We start from the raw sequence: 22,145 nt of genomic DNA on the forward strand, positions 1-22,145 counted from the left end.
CGACACCCTAGTGCGACGTCACCCGGCAGAAAATCAAGAAACGAAATTACGACTAGAAAAACACGCTAGTCAACGATGCGTTGATGCATTCGGGAGCCCCAATGCGCAAAAGGGAAACAGGCGGCAAAAACGAGCGCACCCGTCCCTCGTGAACGCAGCTCCGAGAATGTAGGTCTGGGTGTACCCCCAGAAGTCCATCGCTGCCTCCATGAAGAGGCCCCGTCTGGCATCCGTGAAGTTACGCACGGTGGCATGTCCTCCGGACACCGTGAGCCGGACGAACATGTCTGCCAGCTCCTGGTCTCTTCCGGTCTCCTGAAGCACAAACACTCGTGCACCAGAAGGCTTGATGGCGTCAAGCGTCACCGGCAAGGTCATCTCGCCGGGGACCTCGCTGGGTGGCTGCGGCAAGAGCAGGTCCTCCACGACGAAGATGGCGAGAATGGCAAGGCAGGGCATGATACACGACACCAGGCAGAGATCCCACGAGCGCGAGAAGTGGATGGCCCTCTTGATGAAGAGTGCCTTCAAGCACGCAGACGAGACGGGCTTGTGGTGCCTCGTTTTGCCGACCACTTTGGCATCTGAAACAAAATACGCAAGTAGCACGCCAGAGAAACGGCTGACGTTTCCTACAATGACATCTCACGTGACGTCGCCTGTGACGTCACTGGGATGACGAGTGACGTCACGAAGGTCATTCATGAAGGTCACGACAAAGGCCACGACCTTCACAGTGACCATCACGAAGCCTTCACGAGTGGCGTCACGAGGGAGGAGGGAGGGAGGGGGAGGGGGAGGAGGGGAGGAGGAGGGGAAAAGAAGAGGATGCCCTTCTTTCCGTAAATAGGAGGTAAAAGCGCTAAAAAACGACGGACAAGTTGAAGAATGACGAACACCACAGAGCGCTAAGCGCTCTGTGGTGTTCGTCATTCTTCAACTTGTCCGTCGTTTTTTAGCGCTTTTACCTCCTATTCATGAATAACCAACTAGCCCAAGTACACACCCTTCTTCTTTCCGTACTCTCCCTTCCTCTTCCTCAAGAGCTGCGCTGTAATTCAGCATTACAGGGAATTGTAAACGTCTTTCATTTTTATTTTTTCCTCGCTATAGAAGTGCCAAAGTACCAGACTTGGCCCGATTATGCCACGTATGATCCGAAGGACGAGCAGTAAAGCCAATCTAGCACTTCTTTGGAAATTTAGTCCCAAAAGTTGCTTCATCAAAACCGAACAACCAGAAGTGAAGTCGAACTCTGGCACTTGTTTGCGAAATTAGGGACAAGATACTCAAACTCTGGCCAAAGAAAGTCAACCTTTGCTCTACCCGTCTTCGGGCTTTTTAAAGAACTAAATTTCCAGACAAATACCACATTTTGGCACCAATAATTGTGCTGAACAAAACCTGAATAGTTTCCGTTCGTGGTCAGGAAGAGACCACTTATCTCCCAAACACGAACTGTAATCTCAGTATGCCTGCGCCCAGTAGGTGATCGCAGTTTTATATATCTTTTTTTTTTTTTTTTGTAGACAGCAGAGTCAACCACTGCCACACAATGTGGGAGCTGAGGAAACATATAACAAAGTTTAGAAGGTGTGTAAATGCCCTCTATAGTCGTATTGTTTTATTGCCAGTGGCCTCTCCCGTGATTAGTTCATCAGGACGCCTGTGTAGCGGAAAGATAAGCAGGCATTTTATTTAAAATGAAAGGTAAAAAAAGTAGCATGTGAGAACTTTTTTAAGTTATGGTGAGCGCGTTGGTGATGATATTTGGGAACTTTTAGTTCTGCGTCGGAGTAATTTCCGAAGGTTCGTGTTTCACGGTCCTCCGATGCGCGGTAGATTTAACACCCTTAGAGGCGAATGAAGCCCCGAAAATCTGAAGAATCGTGAAACAAGAGGCAAGCATATAAGAGACCGGATCCTCCTTCTTTCCCTTCCCAAATTTGTCTTTGTGCTGTCACCATAGTTCTTTAGTGACGCGGTAATTGCCCTATTTGACGACCTCTATCCAGACATGTACATAACCCGTTACTAGTAACGAATCATATAGTAACACCTGAGACTGTGATGTAGAAAAGAAAAAAAGTTTGTTTTCTTTTCTGTGCCACACTTTCAGGTGTTAAACGACATGCTTAGATACGACCAGCTCGCCTGCACACTTAGTCTTTTCACTAGTAACAAGTTACTTCTGCCGACTCTTCAACTCCTCAACGTCGCCGGAGATGTACTATTTTCAAGGAAGCGGGGAAACATAACCGATGAAAGCTTGGAGAGTCAGCTACTGCTTAAATGTAACGACTACTGAAAAGAAAACAATAAACCACGAAAAAGACCAGTCGTACTGTATTTGGTCGTCCAAGTAACGAGAAGGGTGACTCGTTACATTTGTGGTAAAGTAACGCATTCCTTTTGAGAATCGGTAAGGAGTAACGGTATTTAGTTACTTTTCTTGGTAACATGTACATATCTGCTTCTATCGTCAGTTCGATCGTGGTTGCGCTACAATTCCAGCTTCACTTGAACCATGAACTACCGTACAGCTTTTGCAACGGCCACGGGTACTGTATAAGTAAATTCGCAACTATATATACTTAACTGGAGCAAATACTACGCCTAATCTTGGCATATATTTTTATGTGCTCGCACATACGTTTACACTAGTATCGGCAGCCTTTTTATGGTATTTCTCGGGTTCACAGAAATATGTCACAGTGCTATTATCCGCATATGTTTCTGCATTAAAATTTAATCCCGTGGTTCTGTTAACTTTGTTCATAATATTACGTACATTATTGGGCTCATAACTCGAGTTAGGCATACACTCACCCTCGTAGATGTCGGAATTCTGCCCTGTCTGAGACGCTGCTGCGAAGTGGATCCTGTTTGACAACACATTACCATTATTACAGGGCGCACAACATTACCCAATTTAATTTTCGCTTTTTAAAGCGCGCGCGCTTATAATAAATTCAATTATAATCGTTTGAGTTCGGACCTGTATTACAACCGCCATCCTTTCGCATACACAGGTATTGGCAAAACTACATGAACGCTACCAAGACCATGCTATGCCAAGAAAAACGGGCGTCTTGTATTGACCCATCGTCGCCACTCTAAGCCACTCTGGATCCCAGCAAAACACGAGAAGGCTATGTATACGGCAGATTTTATTTACAGCACGCTGAATGCGCCACTCAGACTGACATCCAAATTTATATATTTATTTATTCATTTATTTTGGATTCTAGCAAACGCAGTCGCCGCAGTCGCCGCGTATCACTTTTTGGCCGACTAGATAGCTGCGTCCTCCGAGAAGAATTCAATGAACCGAATCACGAAGCGTGAACACAACGGGCCCTGCAATTTGTACCCTGTCAGCGAGTCTAGGAATGTTGAACACCTCGTGACTAGTTCCTCATTGTTCTCGTCGGGTAATAATACTGCATTCAAATACATCGCGTATAGGATAATGATCGCGATGGGCTATGCATTCCGATATTTTCACTAAGATGTCGTAGTGAGTACGTGACTGAAGAAAATGCTTACTTGATGTACACGTCTTCGATGGTCGACAGAGTGACGCCTATGGTGTCGATGCCCAGCTGGTCCTTCTTCTCCTCCAGGGCCCGGAACATGACGTCGAAGCCCGTGAAGTGCACCACGTTCAGGCGGATGAGCACGTCGCCCGCCCTCTCCTCGACCAGTTCGGCCTCCGGCGCCGTGGCCACGATAATCCGCTGGATCTGGAGCAGGTCGAAACCCGCGCTCCTCTTGGTGATCCTCACCTGGTAACCGGCGCCTGCGTTTGGGCCGGACCATAATGGACAGTCACGGTCCGAGCAATAGAAGATCTTGTGCACGTTACCAAAACGCTAACATTTGTTTCTTCGTGATTTGTTCTATGCGGTTCTAAAATGCGTCTTTCGGGCATCGAAACTTAAAGAATGGCACGCAAACTAAATGGCAACATAAAGAACGTGTGGAGGACGCACGATGACAAGGCAACCAAGTTCGCGCCGTCATTGGTGGATATCGGAGGAAACAAACACATGTGGGTGCATTTGGGGGATAACCAAACGCACGAGGTGAGAAAGGAGCTTAACAAACGCAGGACACTATTTTCTAGCTTCTTGTAACATCTTCAAGCTTTCTGCTCCGCGTTTTCTTCTTTGACGTTTTTTTTATCGGCAATGCAGCAACCTCATTGGCTACGGAGCGATGACAATGTGCTCGGGGGCCAGTGGTGTTAAGCTCAAAGAATAAATACTCCAAAATATGCAGATTAATGAACCATACTCTCTCGAATGAATCAAAGTTTCAACTTTCACGAAAGCGCTGAAAGACAGAATATTCGGCAGAGCCAGGATTTGAACTCCGCGCCTCCCGATGTCCGGTCGTGCCTGCTAACCACTACACCACTCTACCTTGATCTTCTGCGGTTTCCTGTCGTTCTAATTAATGCAAAGAAAAAAACTGCATCCAATTAGAGGTGATCTGGGAGCACACAGCGGCGCGTGGAACGCGGTACGACACTTGCTGACACGTCGTACGTGCTCGTTGTGCTTCGAAATTCCTCTCGGTGTTTGTCCCGTCGCGTGCTCATGTATTACTTTTGGTTTGTGATATTTAGAGGGACGGTTTCATCATCTGCGAGATTCAAGAGCCACGTTTTCGAATATATCACGCGCACTTTCATCATCGTATGCGGTCCCCGAAGAGGAAATGCAGATGATAAAACCCTACTCGATTGAATGAATCAAAGTTTTAAAAATATTGGCACGTATGCCACGTGCCGGTTTTAGATATCAGCAGCATTGAAGTTTTCATATTTCTCTTCGTGTACCGGAGTAAGATTAATTTGGAACATGCAACATTCGGAAGAGGTGACCTAGGGTGTGCCTTGAAAACAGGGGGAAGAATGAAAATGATCATGATTTAGATCAGGCCAGTTTTACTGTATGGTTTTAAATCAAACCTTCCCACCAAAAATAATCACAAGATTTTTTTGATTTTTTTTTTAACGTGAAACATTTTTTGTTTGATTTTCATCGTTTCATGAAGCCTGGATAAAAGCACGGTTGTAAAGTTGGACACTGAAGTGATTTAAGTGTGTGTGTGTTTGTTTGTGCGTGTGTGTGGGGGGGGGGGGGGGGGGAGGGAGGGGTTATCGCCGTTCTGGTCATTGCAGAAAAAAAAAGCGTTTGCGCCAGGCGGGAATCAAACCCAGACCATTTTAGATTATTAAGCGAGTGTCTTTTCAGCATGTCAGAACAGATAGCCGTGAGTTGAAATGCCATTTGGCAGGAGAGCCCTGCGGCGCATTCTGCGTCCAATAGACAGCAACTTGACACCCTGTCACATGTTTTTGAAACCCGGGTCAGTGCCGGTATCTCCATTCCAGGAATTGCTATCGAGTGTACACGCCACGTGTTCCACGTGCAATACAATTGTCCAGTAATTTCCTACTTACCGTGTGTCTATCCTTCGATACTTTTTATGTAAGTTTGTTTTGTATTGGGGGAAGTCGACGAATCGACAAGCAAGAAGGGTTCATATAAGGCTGAACACGAGCAAAAAACTTGGAGGACGCTGAAGCTTCGCCTTTAAGAGTGGAACGCGGTAGCTTTATCGGGCCCCGTTCGCATCGCCATCAACATCCGCTTCTCATGCTCGTGCTGCCAGTGAGCAAGAAGTGCGATGGACACGGTGGCCTAGACGGCAATAAAGAAAGAAAAAAAAAAAAGACACGGTGGCTTAGTTAGTACTAGCGTGTTCGGTTCGCAACGGGAGGGTCGTGGGCTCGAATCCCGCCTAATACTATTTAAATATTTCTTTATGCGAATGAATTACTTCATAAAGCGAAATCATTTGAGACATGCGGTGACCTTTAATACGCATTAGATGTCGTATTTTTTAATCCCTTTGCTAAGCGTGACTTTATGTGACGTCACATTCAACGTGTGACGTCACGTTTCACGTGAGCGTTATTGTTGAAATTCCCGCTCGAGGTCATGTGGCTGTGACGTCATGACCTTATCGACCAATCAAGATTTTCGCGTCCGCGATTTTTTCGTCACTCCACTGATGCCGGCTTTTCTGCGGCACGAGTTTCCTTAACGCTGTCATGTTAAAGGAAGTGCTCTTCTAAAAAAAAACCGGAACGTTGAGCTTGATTCCTACCTTTTACTTCCTTCGTCAGCTACGTAACATACCATCGCAACAAAGTCAGAACGCAAAAAAAGAAAAAAACGAACACTAGAAACGTAATGAACTACTATTGAAGCAAAGTCAGAATTGGAAGGAAAAATTAAATCATTTTTAATGCTCCTAAAAATCGAGATGTTTTTGTTCTAGTATGGTTGGGATTGCAGCAATATAAAGTCGTCAATGAAACTGCAATTTGCATTTAGAGAAATTATTTTTTTTTTGAGATCGGACCAATTGATCAATCGACCTACCATTTAAAAAAAAAAGCATCTACTGGTAAAAAAAATCGCTTTATTTTCGCTGCAGTGATTAAAATAAAAATAATTTGATCTAATTGGTTTTTTTTTTCAAAACAAAATTATGGTGCTTTTTGCCTTGATAGAAAATAATGAGAGCTAGTACCTTAGTTACCTAGGAAAGGAAGCATATCTTCCAGATTAAGACACAATAAAGTAAGCAATTAGTTCAGTTGGTTTTAAACTTACTAAACGGAAGTTCATATAGAAAGAAATATCTATGTTGCTTCGTCCTATTTCACCCCCATAAATTCGGGTTTTTTCGCCTCTTCTTTCGTGGGGCGTAAGAACTACCATCTCACCGTACTCCCTCATGAGGAAGGGCGGCGACCCGCTGCACACGAGCGCCCCCTTGGCTAAGACGAGGATCCTGTCCGCGAGCGCGTCGGCCTCCTCCATGTCGTGCGTGGACAGAAGCAGGGTGCACCTGCTGCGCAGCTCCAGGAGCAGGTTCCACATGGTGCGACGGTTCTGGGCGTCCATCCCGGACGAAGGCTCGTCCAGGAACAGCACCTGCCGAGCGCCAGATTAGGGCTACCGAAGTATCCCGAACTAACGCCCAGTCCCGAAAGATCGCCCACCCCGTATTAGAGAATGACGTCGCGTGACATCCAGTCTGGTGACGAGGTGACGCCACGGCACGTGGCCACATGGTGTGACGTCAGGTTACGTGACATTAATTTCCCCGCTAAATACAGCGGAAAAACATAGCGGGAAGCTTATTAAATATTATGTATTATGGGCTTCTTCACTGCCTGAAACGACTGTTCAATGTTTTAGAGCGCAGCTCTTAGGGGCCCGTTTCCGGCTTGAGCGGCGTCGTCGTCGCCGTCGGCGTCGGCGTCGGCGTAACCGCGCGGTGCATCATGGGAAATGTCCCATAATGCACCGCGCGAGCCCCCCACCGGGGTCACGTGACTTCGTGGGGGGGCACGTGACCCCCCCGAGGTCACGTGACCCCCCGAGGTCACGTGACTCCCCTGAAGTCACGTGACCCCCGCCGATGTCGCGTGACCCCCGATGACGTCATCGACACTGATGACGTCACCGGCATCCACATCGTCATCGTCATCATCACTGATGACGTCATCATCAGTGATGACGATGACGATGTGGATGCCGGTGACGTCATCAGTGATGATGACGATGACGATGTGGATGCCGGTGACGTCATCAGTGATGATGACGATGACTATGTGGATGCCGGTGACGTCATCAGTGATGATGACGATGACGATGCGGATGCCGGTGACGTCATCAGTGATGATGACGATGACGATGTGGATGCCGGTGACGTCATCAGTGATGATGACGATGACAATGTGGATGCCGGTGACGTTACCGACATCCGCATCGTCATCATCACTGATGACGTCATCAGTGACGTCACTGATGTCGTCACCGGCATCCGCATCGTCATCGTCATCATCACTGATGACGTCGTCAGCGACGTGACTGATGACGTCACCGACATTCGCATCGTCATCGTCACTGGTGAAGTCATCAGTGACGTCACTAATGACGTCATCGGTACCCGCATCGTCATCGTCACTCAGTGATGACATCATCGGCATTGGGGGTCACGTGACCCCCAAAATCACGTGACCCCCCCCCCCTGGTTAGTCTAACCCCCCCCCCCCCCCAGCGCCCTTCCCTCCTCCTCCTCAAGAGCTGCGCTCTAATTCGGCGTTACAGGGAGTTGTAAGCGGCTTTCACTTCTATAACACGAATTTAAAGTATTGATCTTTGAATATTGCATTCCATGCATTACAAGACTTCTGCTTTTTTTTTAGGGGGGGGGTTTGGTAATCACTTTTTTTCGCATTGGGGGGGGCGTTCGTTTCTTATTTTAATTATTAAATAAATAGCACGATCACAAGCCACTACAAAATGGCCCAGGCAGCTGCTAACGCTTCTTCACTTTTTACAAGAAACCTTAAGAAAGGCATAAAACAATAAACAAACATGATAATGTTATTAACCAGTTGGTATACAGCTACTCAGACAATCTCAAAATTCAGATACACATACGTCCGCCAATGCTATCAAAAGTTCTTTCAGTGCCGTAATAATAGCGGTTATCGATTATTGAAATGTTTAACGGTAAACTAATATTCATTAATAGAGCAAAATACAAATATTTTAAACGTTTGTTACGCACTAATCTATTGTAGTACGTGGTGCTATCAGAGTTGGCAAATATAATAAAGAGATTTAAGGTGGCTGATGTGCCTACCACTTATAGTATCAGCTATGACTAAAAGTAGGCATCGATGTGATGTGAAAGGCTGGGAGTATCACCTTTGGCTTCGCAACGAGAGCTATGGCAACTCCCAGTTTCCGTTTCATGCCGCCAGAGAGAACCTCGGGAAATGAGTCGGCTTTATTCGTCAGCTTCACCTCCTGGAGGATCTTGTCAGTCATGGCGCCCAGCTCGGAAGAACCGACGCCCTTGAGCTGAGGAGACAATGCTCTCGTTAAGCTTTAAAGTGTCTTTTTTTCCCCCGAATGTTGAACACACTTGCTGGCAGCAAAACTGTGGCGTGCTTTATAAATATAAGGTATATTTATTTGCCGACACGCTGATCTTTTGGCTCGCAGTTAATTGATGCCGAATCCCCAAATTTATTGGACACCAACGGATGTCCAACAAAAACAAACATATCCCCGTAAATACTTTAAATGACAGCCATAAAATATCATTAAGCATTAATTAAACTGCTGGACGCGCATATACTTTCTATGCCACGCCTCTGCGGTTTCTTTGCACTGAATCCTGTAGGCCATATTCACAAAATGATCGATTTCTGCTTTTCTTGTTCAGTAATCTAGGGGACTTGCAGTGTTCTAGGGGACTGTAATTGTCTGGTGACTGTAGTCGTCAGGTGACATGGCGTGTTATATACGCCGCGGACAAAGAGGAAACCTGAGTTATCTTTGCTTCTTAGGACTCAGTGCGGCTCAGAAACGAGATTGAACCATAGCAAGTGTAGTTCCAGAACAACAACAACAAAAAAGAAGAGAGAGAGAAAAAAAAAAAAAGAAACGTGCCGTTCCGAAATAGATGAGATGCTCGCGGACTGTGAGGTCGTCGAAGAAAACGTTGGACTGCTGGCAGTAGCCCATGCTCTGACGTGCCTGGGCCGTGCTCTTGGTCACGTCGTAGCCACAGATCCGGGCCACCCCTCCGGACGGAGATGTAAGACCTGGCAGAAAAGACGAATATGCGTACTTAACTCAATTACAGCGCTTCCTCCCTTTTGTATTACTGTGATGTTTTCTCTGTTTTAAGCTATAAGTAGGGCTTGGGGCTACGGGACCTCATCAGGCATCTTGCCTTTAATTTCTTTTCAAAGTATATTACAATCATTTTTTTTAAATTTAGTTTATCCTTACAAGCAAAAAACTGGGTCTTCGCACATCAGTATCATAGTGCAAATTAGTTTATGGCTCAAAGCAGTTCCCGCCTGTTTCACAGAGCTACAATATTCCATAAAAAAAAATTGAAATATCTGTATACTGGTCCGCTCTTTCAGTTCTTCAGGAAGCTGCTCTGGTTATCTTTCTTATTTCCTTCACACGTGTGTCAGCACTCTGTGAGGTGTAATACTTCCTTCAAAAATACCTTCTACGTGACTAACAATTCGTTCCTTGAATTTGTACGAAAAAAAAAGTGTTGTGTTCATACTAGATAAGTCGAGTCATTCGCAGCCAATAAAAACGACGGGACGCGAACGACGACATCGTGTAATGCGCCGAAAAATTGAGGGAGAGGATAAGAGGAGAGCACGCGGGAACTTTCGGACGCCGCGCTCTGGTTCTAACGATTAGTGAGTAGACCTAAAGCTGCCTTTGTTTTTTCTGCGCTTGTCGAACACGTTCGAATGCGATAACCTAACGCAGGACGCCGGCGTTCCGCGTTGTAGAGCGTTCTACGAGTGCAGTGGAGACAAAGGCAGCTAGCTTTAGGCCTACTCATTGATCGTATCCAACCAGACGCTCGGCATTCTGACGTCACAGCACGCTTTCGTCTCATCATGTCCTTCAGTTGCTCGGCGCAAAACTTCAAACTTGGATTCAGAGTGCTGCTATTTCGTGACAACTTTCCCATGTGGGTTGTCTGCACGTCCAAACGGCTTGTCTGCACGTCCGAATGTGGCTTGTCTGCCCGCTTTGTCATGGACACACTTAAAAAGGAAAGGAAACCCAGCACGTGACGACCTACCCTTCTCGTCTTGTCCAGACTATAGATAATATGCATTTCCCTTGTTATTTTGTTTAACGAATTTGGAGTTCAATGAATGCCCAGTAAAACTGAAGATGGAACCCGAAAACCCAGTGGAAACCATGACAATCTGGAGAGCACGTTTGCTTCCTGCGCAGGTATTCCAGTGACGTCAGAACGCACCGAGCTCTGATTGGCTTTGATTGAAAGGGTAGTGGGGATACCTCAAGGCAGCTAGCATTGAGGTCTACCCGCTATTCTTTCAAGAGGGCCGATCGGAACTCGGCGTTCAGAGGCCACTGGAGCCCCTGTGCGAGAAGCAGACGAACTTGCGCTCCGCATAGCAAGATGGCGATCAGGAGGTAGATGTGCACCTGCGAAGATGTTCATGAGCGTCGTCTTGCCCGAACCGTTGTGGCCGAGGAGGACCGTGATCTGCCCTTCGTAGATGTTTAGGTTGATCTTATTTAGGGCCACCTCTCTGCCGAACACCTGTGAGCAGACGGTCTTCATTTCAAGAATGTTAGGGGACGAAGGCCTTCTCGACAACTGTGGTGTCGAGAAGGCCTTTGTCGTTTAGAGGTGTCGAGAGTCTCGAATGATTATGAGACCCTCAACACCCTAATAAACGCTTGGCGTGACGAGTCCTGACCATTTTACTATAGCTCCGCAACCGCATAAGCCGATATGAACGTCGAATAATACATCACGAAACAAGAATCCGGAACACAGTAAGCCATGCCCTATCTATCTTCATATAAGACATCTAAGAGTCTGCCTTCTAGCGTAGAATGCAGTGGAGCAATTACCAAGATCTACAAAGCGCGTGCAACAAGAGCCAAACGACTTCGACATTCCCCCTCCCCCCCCCCCTTTTTTTATTTTTGCGAGATCAACGTAAGACATTTGGTAAGCGGAACGTTATTGATTGAGATCGTAGCATTACCGGTTAAGACCAATCAGGAGCCAATCACGAACCCGCGAACATTAACCATGCGCCCTGACGTTCTGGAATTTTGAAACACGTTCATAGATCTCTTAACGTTGGTTGTGAGGGACTACTGAGTTTTACTGAATTATGCGTTATTAAATGCCTTGTGTATTGACAGTATTTTTTGTGTTTCAACAATGAATGCAATGTTGTTGTTTCTTTTTTTTTTTGCCTCTGTTGTGAGGTTTCTTATAATGCTTTGTAATGATTTGGTTGTTATAAATAATTGTGCAAACTGATTAGTTGTGGCCTCTGTTACATCCTTAAAGATGAAACAGAGCTGCAATGACCTAAAGCTTTGGTTGGCCCTAGTTCGTACATATCAATGAAAAGGTTAAAAGGCGCGAACTGAACAGAACGAAAAAAAGACACACGTACGACGAGGACAAGCGCCAATCAGGAGCGCGTGTCGTACGTGTCTTTTTTCGTCCTGTTAAGTTTGCGCCTTTTAACCTTTTAATCGAACTGAAATGACCTTTTGTTGTGTATGTCTTATGATTTCCAGTTATTTTTCTCGGAGATCTGTTTGTCTAAAATGCGCATGTAAGTGTCAGAGGTTGCCTCCTCTCCACTGTGTATGATTTTTTTCTTCTCTTCTTTATTGTATACATTGTGTGTGCTGCTGAAAACTGCGACGGGTAGAGACCTCTGCCAAGCAGAAATGCGTTTTGTCTCCACCTCCCTGCCGGGCTTGACCCGTGAAAGTTCCAATGAACTTCAAACTTCAAACTACTTAATGCGCTAAAAGTGCGCACCTTCGATAGATCTCGGGCGGACATCACGATCTTCATATCTTTGGGCAGAGGCTCGAAGACACCGTCTTCCCTGCCTGGCCCTTCCTCCTCATTGTCCATGGGAGCGACCAGGGACGGAATCCAGTAGCTGGGCTGTCAAGACGGGAGGAGATTGCTTCGACGGCTGTCCTTAGACAAAAGTGTGCGCGTGCATTCGTTTTTTGCGTGCTCATTCTTTCTGGCGGAAAGAAATTGCGCTTTCCAGTCACGACCAGTCGTTTCCCAAATGTTTGCCAGAGGTTAACCACCCGTGTCAACTTGATAATCGAATCAGCTATAGAAAACGACCCATTTGAGTGTAATTTTTATTCAAACCAACAAAGAAATCGTTTCCCACTAACAAGAGGAAATAAAGTCTTCGCCGTTTCTCGAGTAACCCTGGAGTCTGAGGCAGAACAGAGGAAAAACGGCAAGAGCTAGGTCCTGTTACCGTTTTAACTTTGTTTCCTCCAGTCTCAAGGTTACCATCATGTTCAATATACACAACCTCGCCTGCGCCCTAAGCATATTTGATTGTCAACATGATTCAGGACACTGCAGGTGTGACAACCGCGTGCGCAACGAAAACACCTAACTGGTCTGTGGTATACTGACAGTTCAAGCGCGACTGGGCGATGTCAATCACGGTCATCTTATCATCATCGGGCAACCAAACTTATAGAGCAGCATATAACCCGAACGAGAAATGAAATCACTCGGAACCAATCACCAAGAGACCAAACATATGCACACTGAAACGACCGGCGCATCGATGTAAATCCGACTACTCCGAACTGTGTGGCATCATGGCCTCCGAACTTCCCTGTGTTCAATCACGCATCAGCAAAATCAAAACATTTAGACGGAACGTACTATGCGCCTGTCGTTTTTCCGTCCATGTGCTTCGCCCAACACAGTCACTGACAAGGTAATAAACGCGGAAAGTGGCTAAGGTATTATGTTCACGCCCTTTACATCTTGATGTGTTCATCAGGGTGCTTATCGGACAACGCAGCATGCCTCATTGAGGGAGGAGCGAGAATAAGCGGACACTCAGGACATGCACCCCCCCCCCCCCCCCCCCCGGGTTCTTTAGGTTGTCAACGACTAGAGATAGGGCCCATTCACCCACTTGCGTCTGCATTGCACTAGAGTGAAAAAGTTGCGGTATTCGCAAGATCGAATGAACGTAGTATCTATCAGAAATATTCGTTTTTAACATCGTCCAACGATTTGTGCTTTTTTTTTTTAACCAAAAAGAAAGAATGACGCGCGAAAAAAAAAAATCACAAGTATTCCACGATTACACGATAGATGGCGCCAATGTGTTCTCTCGTCGCACAAGGTCCCAAGAGTTTTATACGCACTCGGTCAGCAGACCCGCAAGTGTGTGAACCAGCCCTTTTACTCTCTCTCCTTCCAGAGCTATTCCTCATTATGTACGGGAAGTTAACTTGCAGTCCAGTCACATCTACGAATTCGGGGGTTTGCCTAGTACTTGCACGCGACTCTTTAATTCATCGGCTTACCAGAAGCGGAAAGTAAAAGGGGCGTGGTGCGGAAGCCACCCAGGGCAGGACCCGCGACAGGTACCAGATGAGACAGACCAGAGCCAAGAAAATGGCACCCATTACACAGAGGATCTGCATAATGGTGACGTTATCCAGATCCAGTGCGTACTCGTTCACCATGCCCCACCCTGCGTAGCCTGCGAGAGAGAGAGAGAGAACCTGTATCACACTCCATAAAAAAAAGTATGTTATGGTCACTATGACGGCTGAATATCCACAAGGTATGGCCTGTTAAGATCGCGCTTCTTGATTAGTAATTGGTTCTTCGACGTTTTTACCGAATGATGCCGCAACCTTATTGGCTGCGAAGTGATAATAAGATGTTGTAGACTCGCCAAGCCCTGCGCTCTTTAGACTGTCAGTGACTACAGAACACAAAGACAGCCATTCACGGCGATCAACAGAAGATTTCCAAAGAATCACGAAGCACAGAATGCAATCTCAAATATGCGATGTTCGGCATGGACATCGAGCAAGCAAAACGTCATGCTCCTTATGTGCTCATGCTCACTGAAATCGCATGTTATATAGACTTCTATATAAGTCTATTGCTTTCATTCATACATGTGCCTTTGACCGTGAATCAAGTGTCATGATTAGAAAATAAGCACGATTTAGGTAAAATGCTAACCGTCGTAGTCCTGGAACAGGCTAAGTATCTTGAGCATCCAGTAGGTCCCGACGCAGGGGGTCATCGACGTGGCGAGCTTCTTCCATGGGCGAGCCAGAATGTAGCTGGCCAAGCCGCCTGTAAAACCTTCGATGTAGAACACGGGACCGACGAACGTCAGAACGAGCCAGTAGATGAGTCCGAATAGGGCAGTCATGGCGCCTGCAGAAAGGATTGCCAAGTCAGCAGGACTTCAGTCAAAAGAGACATTGTTGGAATTGTTTGATAAACGTTGCAAGAACACAGATATTGCTACGGACAAGGACAAATAGTGCTACGGAGAAGGATAAATAAACAAGGAACTGGCACTAGCGACAAGTACAAGTAGATAACGACAAAACCAAGTAGATAAAGACAAGTAGCACTATAGACAAGGAAAAGTAACAGCGTTATGGACAGGTCGCACCACGAACAACAGAGTAGCGATACATAAAAGGACAATGACAAGTGGCACTACGGACAATAGCAGCTTGTGTTTTAAAACGCCAGTTGCTGGTTAGCACTTGTCCTACTCATTTCCTCTACTTGTCCTTTTCTGAAGAGCTATTTGTGCTTATGTAGACACGCGTTTTTATTTCTGGTAAAACTCTCATAGTTTCAATCGATGCGATGTAACAGAGGGAGGCTCCGCAATCTACGACACCAAGAGAGAAAAAAAAAAAACAGGTAAGACCTAATATGTAGTTTTTTATTCAACACATTAATTATAGCAACGTGTCACGTGCCAGATTCCAAAGACTTTGCCACGCTTGTGTAAGCAAGCTTTTCGTATACAGTTTGTGACGAAGATGCGCGATCGAGAAAAAAGAAAGAAGACCGGGCAAGGAGAGGGTACGAGTATTCCCACGCCTTAACGAAGTCTCATTAAAAATCATAGTATGACGACCCACCACGCGCCGTCACACTTGGCGCACGAATGAGGACTCCGAAAATGAGGTAACTTTATGTGGGGACGACGAGCCTCACCCCATCGACCATCAAATTCCTTGCATCAACGAGGTGACTTTACTACCGCGTCAACACTGATAAACCAAGCCAACTCGGAAGGCGATGACGCGCCTCCGGAAGTTGAAGTTGAAGTCGTCGTTGCACAGTGCAAAAAACTTCAAAGGATCCTCTCTGAGAGAGACGAAGAAATTGGTCAGCTGAGGCAACGCATTTCGGAACTTCTTAGTCAACGGGAAACTTCCGCCATCTTGACGTCCGCCCACTCCGCAAGTGCTGCTGGAGAAAGTGCTTCTTTGAAAGCTGTGGAGATCCTGGTGTACGAATTACAATCCCCTGTAATCCAGAGGCTCAATCCAGAGGCTGCCCAGTGTCGCGGCTTGGAAGCCGCGACACTGGGCAGCAATTTTGAAAGCAGTAAAGAGGGATTTAACCAGCAGAGTCAGCGAAAAAAAGAGATCCAAGGAAAAGAAGGCCAACCGTCAACAGCTGCATCCTGAACATAAGACAGCGTACTGCACTTAAGCGACACTGCCAAAAAAAAAAGTGTCAAGGACTCTCCGGGACTAAAAAGCAATGTTTGCTCAGAGGCACTCTCCAACGGAAACGTACATAAAGAACGCCATCCAGAAGCTGCAGCTAATAGAGAAATGCCCCTTCGCGGAAAAGAAGCTGAAGAGTGTAAGCTGCTTCTTGAGTCCTTAAAATGACAAGGGGAAGGGGATGCATTCAGTAATTTCCCTACGCATTTCCTAGGGGAGTGTACACCCACCTTGTTTTTAAGAAGGCACCCCCTTAATTCGCAACGACTCCTCTATTCTCAATGCCCCCCTAACTCTCCGCACCCTCCCCCTAAAAATTTAGAGACCACCTAATTTCAATTCTTGGGAAAACCCCTGGATGCATTTTGACAGCAGCTTTGCATCCGTTGAGGTTTTGCTCGACTCCTTTATGGAGTTGGATAGGGCAAGCGGAAAGGTCAAGAATGCAGAAGCGAAAACTTTAAGAGTTTTGAATTCCCACGAGGATGCGAAAGATGAACTCTGTTATTTCGTCAAAACTGAGCGTCAACAGCTACCAAAAGAACCTCGTCAGAGACAAGCTGTTGTGTGTTCTCAGAATGACAAACCACGGCCAAGCCATACCCGCCAAAAACAATTCTATCGCCAGAAAGATACAGCCTCGACCACGATTCAACAGAGCTCCCGCCAGAAAGTTCTCAAACTTTGCCTGAATTGCCAGCAGAAAGGGCAGTTTATTACGTAGTGCCCATAGCCTTTGACGCAGGAATCCCTTGAATGGCAACGTGCATTTCAAACTGTGCCTAATGTTGCGAATTATCAGAAGAAAAACGGTATGGTGTCTTAAGGGTTTGCATGGAGACACCAGTAGCGCAGCGAATAAGCTGCAACCTGCGAGTGTTAAACGGGTTCCAGTCTTCATGGGATCCCTTCAGCGTCTCCATTCAAGCTGAAGAATGCGACTGCCGCACAAGAGATACCGCTCTTTTTCAGGAAGGTGATCGAAGTAATGTAGGGAGTTCCTACAAGCAAGGAAAGTAGCGAGGGCCTTAACGTGTCAAGCTCTAAAACAGCGATTGAATGGTACTCGTTGCAACTGCAGCCGACACGTGTCAACACAGGAACAAGTATTTTCAAACTTTCGGCGATAACTCTTCTCTGAGGACATCCAAAATCCCTGCGAAGGCGCCCTTGGGCATAGTCAAAAACATTGCGGCTGTCGAAACAATTTACTTATCTCCAGTGTTCCGGTTTTTCGGATCCATAAAACCAGGAGGGCGTTGCAATAGTTCGCAACGAAACCCAGCAAATAACAGCGGATGGTATGAGCTTCAACGTGAGAGCTTCACCAAATTTTTAGGAGCTGGAAGCAGTAAAAATTTGTTGGCGGAAAACCATTCTCGTCTTGCAAACAGACACTGCACAGTTGGCGTCTCGTAAGATAGAGAAGCATTATATTTCCACTGGTGATAAAAAACCAGTAGCCCACTATACCCAACACGAATTTCGTCCGCTCAAAAAGATCTGGTCAAGGCAACGATAAAAAATATGATGGATGCAAAAAACCAAAATCTCTGCCGTTTTTTCGCTGTTACGGCGCGGAGAAAATTTTTTTGCCATTTTTTGCGGTTACAAACAACGCCGGCTCCGCTCCAAGGGACAGTTAATACTTTCGCATTAATAATCCAATCCTCAAAAACCTCTGAGGCATCATCGCTCGGTCTGGTTCAAAAAGGAACAAGGCGACAAGAATGTCTATAGGAAGCCTCATGCGGTAACCGAAAACGCAATCTACCCGCTAATAAGAATTGATGATGGTCTTGCGGCATTGAGTCGAATCAAATACTTTTCGACGTTGGATTTCTTTCAGGATTATATCAAATAAAGATAAACCTGACGACACTGTTCAGACAACTTTTGTTACGCCCGGGGGAGGGGGGGGGGGGGGGCTGTATCTGAACAGATAAGGCACGATTATGGTCTTGTAAAATAGGCAAGCATTCTATTCCCACTGGTGACGTAAAATCAATAGCCCAGTACCCAAGACATATTTAGCCTGCTTAAAAAGATCTTGTCAATGCAATGAGAAAAGATATGATGGATACAAAATGACTCTCTTAAAGCTCCTGGGCATCCCACTCGTTCTGCTTAAAAAAAAGGTCAAGTCGACAAGAATGTGTGCAGGCTATAGGAAGCTCCATGCAGTAATCAAAAATGTCATCTACCCCTAATTTATAATGCTCTTGCGGTATTAAGTGAAAGCAAATGACTTTTCAAAGTTTGGACCTTCTTAGGATTCTATCAAAAAGAGATGGACCCTAACGAGGCTACTAAGATAGCTTTTGTTGTGCAGAATGGGCTGCGTGACTTTCGGAGAAGGCCGTTCGGGTTGAAAGGAGCGCCTGCGACGTGTCAGCGAACAGTAAACGCCATTATTTGTGACCTAAAGTACCGCAACTCATTGGTCAACATGCATGACTGCACTGTCTATAGCACTACGTTTCAGGAGCACCTCCGAAAACTCAGAAATGTTTTTGCACATTTTGAGGCACCAAATCTCAAAATCAAGTCTCAAAAATGTTGTTGTTGTTTTTTTCGTAGGAGAGTTGCTTTCATTTGACATATTGTCTCCCAGAAAGGCATTGCAACCGGCCCAGAAAAGCTTGACGCCGTAAGGCGATTTCCTGTTCCTCAAACAGCAGCTGAAGTTCAGTCGTTCTTAGGATTGACGTCATATTTCCGATTTTTTTTTTTTAATCATAGCGCCACTGCGCAGCTTCCTGAGACAGCCCCTGGAAAAAAAATGGAGCCTTCCCGTGGGGTGCTCCCTAAGAACACACCATCCATGAACTGAAATCTGTGTTGCGCAAGCCTAGTGTCTTGAAGTATTTTTTCCAAATATCTAAAATACGGCCTCCAGGTCCACACCGATGCTTCCAGAGTTGAACTCGGCGCCATAACGTTCCTCCAGGAAAACAAAACCGGAAACTACTGGCATCTCATGCACCTCAGCCGTTCTCTTCATGGAGCAGAAAATAACTACACTTCCATTGAACTCGAAGCTTTTGCGGTTAATTGGTTCTTGGAGCAGTTACGTCCTTACTTAATGGGCAGAAAGTTCCAGGTCGTTACGGATCATCACGCGCTATGCTGGGTTCTTCGCTACAAAAAGGAAAACCAGCGCTTCCTGAGGTGGTTTCTTCTGCAGCAAGGATTCGACTTTGAATTTGTGTACAGGTCTGGCGCATCTCACACTGCCCCTGACTGTCTGGCTCATGCTACAAGTAACAACTGCTCCGAAATAACCTCCCACATGCAACGTGTTTTCAGTCACAATGCCAGCTTTAAGCACCAAACAGAATGAGGACCCGTTCTGTGCAAATATCAAAGGAATTGCGCAGAAAGGGCTGGTACAAAGAAGCAGCAAAAAAGAGTCAGTGATAACTTTGTACTTAAAAAAGATGCGGTACCAGCTCACGAACAATTTCTTTTATGCCTGCCAAAAACAAAACGACTAGAAACACTTCACGAATTTCGTGGAACACAGTTTAGAGCGCACATGGGGATCCGACAGACTTACGTGAAAATCCACATTAAATATTTTATCCTCGACTGTACTTGGATGTCCAACGGTTTGTGAAAGGCTGTAACCTTTGCCAGCGCATAAAAGTGGCTATGACGTGTCCCAAGATTCCTGCAGCCAATGGAAGTCGATGTGGAATTTTACACAGTCGGATTTGACATACTTGGACCGTTCCACGTCTTCCGAAGGTACAAGGAGTTTGTCATAGTCGCTATAGACTACCTCACGAAATTGTTTAGGCGAAGGTCGTTCGTAACATAAAGGCTTCCACGCTGCAGAAGTTCATAGAAAGAACAATTATGCTCAAGCACGGATGCCCCGCAGTAAAAGTTACTGACGGGGTTCAAAATAACTGCCAGATCGACACCTGACTATCTTATGCACTGTGGTGTACTCCGCGCAACAAGTGAGGCAAATCACCAGGCTGCCAACGGCCCGTTGAGCGAGACAAGAAAACATTATATTGAAACATAGGATGCGAATCACCACCTCTACTGGAGAGAAGCGGGCTGATGATCTGCCTTATGTGGGACTTTGCTGCAACACCGGACACCAAGACACAATTGGAACTTCATTATTTTTTCTTGCTCTATGGGTGCGATCCCGCTTTCCCTTTGGATTTGGTTTACAACACGAAGGAGCTGTAAGAACTGCAAGTAGGCTCCTAATACGTGGTGCTCGTGCGTGAGCACTTGAACCATGTAGGTTGGCTGCATGACACATCGGATGGCTCAGGCGAAAAAGGAGAAAACGATATGACAGACATCGAACTTATATAACGTTAGAACGAGACCAGTTAATGTTGTTGAAGTCCCCGCCAGCGAGCCTTAAAAAACGGCCGGTGTGCACCGGGCCTCATCGTGTTGCCCTCAAGCTATCACCGATGAACTATAAGAGTTCGGAGATAGTTCAGGGCGGAGGTTGTGCGCGTCGAGAAATTGAAACCGTATCTGGAAGCTCTCGCGGAATTTTCGCCTCCCTAGAACTGTTGCGTTTTATGTGTGCCTTAGGTGTCTAGGTGGGACAACTCGTGCGTTGTGTGTACATAACGGTATCGTTATGCTATTTTCTTTGCGTAATGTATACACCTGGTTGATGTCTTTTTGAGCGGCGGCTAGTGACGAAGGTGCGAGACCGAGAGAAAACAAAGAAGATCGGGCATGTAGATGAAACTAGTATGCCTCAATGAAGTCTGATGAAAATACATATCTTGGCGACCCAACAAGCGTCGCCACACAGTTCGTGCTGTTATGCGTAAACATTATTCCATATGGCACATCTTTTATTATTACACAATATGTACTGGTGACGTCCAAGTATCCTAAGTAAGCTTACCACTCTTGAAGATGACAGAAATGAGCATGGCGTGGAGAGTTTGCATGCAGCAGAATACGAGGAATACCACAGCCAACAGCAGCAGGTTCACGTTCTCGAAGTAAGAGTGAGTGCCGGTTTGCGTATCTTTTAGAATGGTTAGGCAGCCGATCGCGATGATGCTGTCCACGATCAAGAACAGCATGCTGGAGCTGAAGAGCCCCATCCAGTAGGCGAAATCGGACAGACCCATCAGCAATTGCAACTCCTGGAAAAGAGTTGCGAGGCAAGCTTTTACTGTTAAATACGTGTTGACGACTACATTCGCGCAAAAAGTACACTCGAATGTCGGCCTGATGCTGCCGAAGTAACAAGCAACGGGGCTATTATATGAGCACGAGCACATCAGGAATGGAACAGCACCCGGTGGAAGGAAGCAGGAGGCAGAAACTCGCCGAAGACACTTAAGATTGCTTACGCGTAGGAATGCGAAAGCATTCCTACACGCAGCGTATCCATACAAGCAGCGCACCACGTCTTCCTTCCGCACACGGCGCTCCAGCGGTGACGTCACGTTCCCCTACTGCGCAGGCGCGGCTAACCCCGCCGGCCTCACGACGGCTTCCGTGACAAAGCATCTACGTTGCTGTGGTTTTCTTTGTGTTTTATTTCTGAGGCGCGTTCGCTTTGACCTTGAGCGCCTCCGCCGGCTACCGTGAAAAAGCACTCCGTGGCTGTGCTTTTCTTTGTGGTTTATTTCTGAGGCGCGTGCTTGATGACGTATTTATATGGCCATCTTTCGGGGACAACGCCGGCGGCTTTTCGCGTAGTGGGACAAGTGAGGTTTTCGCCATAAAATTATTTTAAACACGGGAGAGTAGAGTAAAGGTTTTTATGCGTATGGTTGACAATAATAAAATAAGTTCTCAAGCACTTCTCACTTTGATGGCGGCAGAGTTCTCTTGCACCATAGTATTGAGCCGAATGCAGAACGGGATAAGGTACCCCAGTGCCAGCACGTAGGAGATGTTCTTTCGGTATAAGGG

General features: G+C 46.3%; 1 protein-coding gene across 1 annotated transcript; it reads right to left on the reverse strand.

The window, feature by feature from the left end:
* Nucleotides 1-69: 69 nt before the first annotated feature.
* LOC8052767 (ATP-binding cassette sub-family A member 2-like) lies at nucleotides 70-21,352 on the reverse strand. The gene is made up of 11 exons (XM_040215766.2): nucleotides 21,121-21,352; nucleotides 14,698-14,898; nucleotides 14,025-14,203; nucleotides 12,478-12,609; nucleotides 11,106-11,223; nucleotides 9,558-9,712; nucleotides 8,808-8,963; nucleotides 6,809-7,019; nucleotides 3,550-3,802; nucleotides 2,830-2,882; nucleotides 70-584 (listed from the first exon to the last, which is right to left on the reverse strand). The coding sequence occupies exons 1-11, from the start codon at nucleotides 21,350-21,352 to the stop codon at nucleotides 70-72; spliced, it is 2,205 nt and encodes a 734-aa protein (XP_040071700.2).
* Between the last annotated feature and the right edge of the window lie 793 nt (nucleotides 21,353-22,145).

This window comes from Ixodes scapularis, unplaced genomic scaffold (assembly GCF_016920785.2).
Source record: "Ixodes scapularis isolate PalLabHiFi unplaced genomic scaffold, ASM1692078v2 PGA_scaffold8__174_contigs__length_109621045, whole genome shotgun sequence".
NCBI lineage: Eukaryota > Metazoa > Arthropoda > Arachnida > Ixodida > Ixodidae > Ixodes > Ixodes scapularis.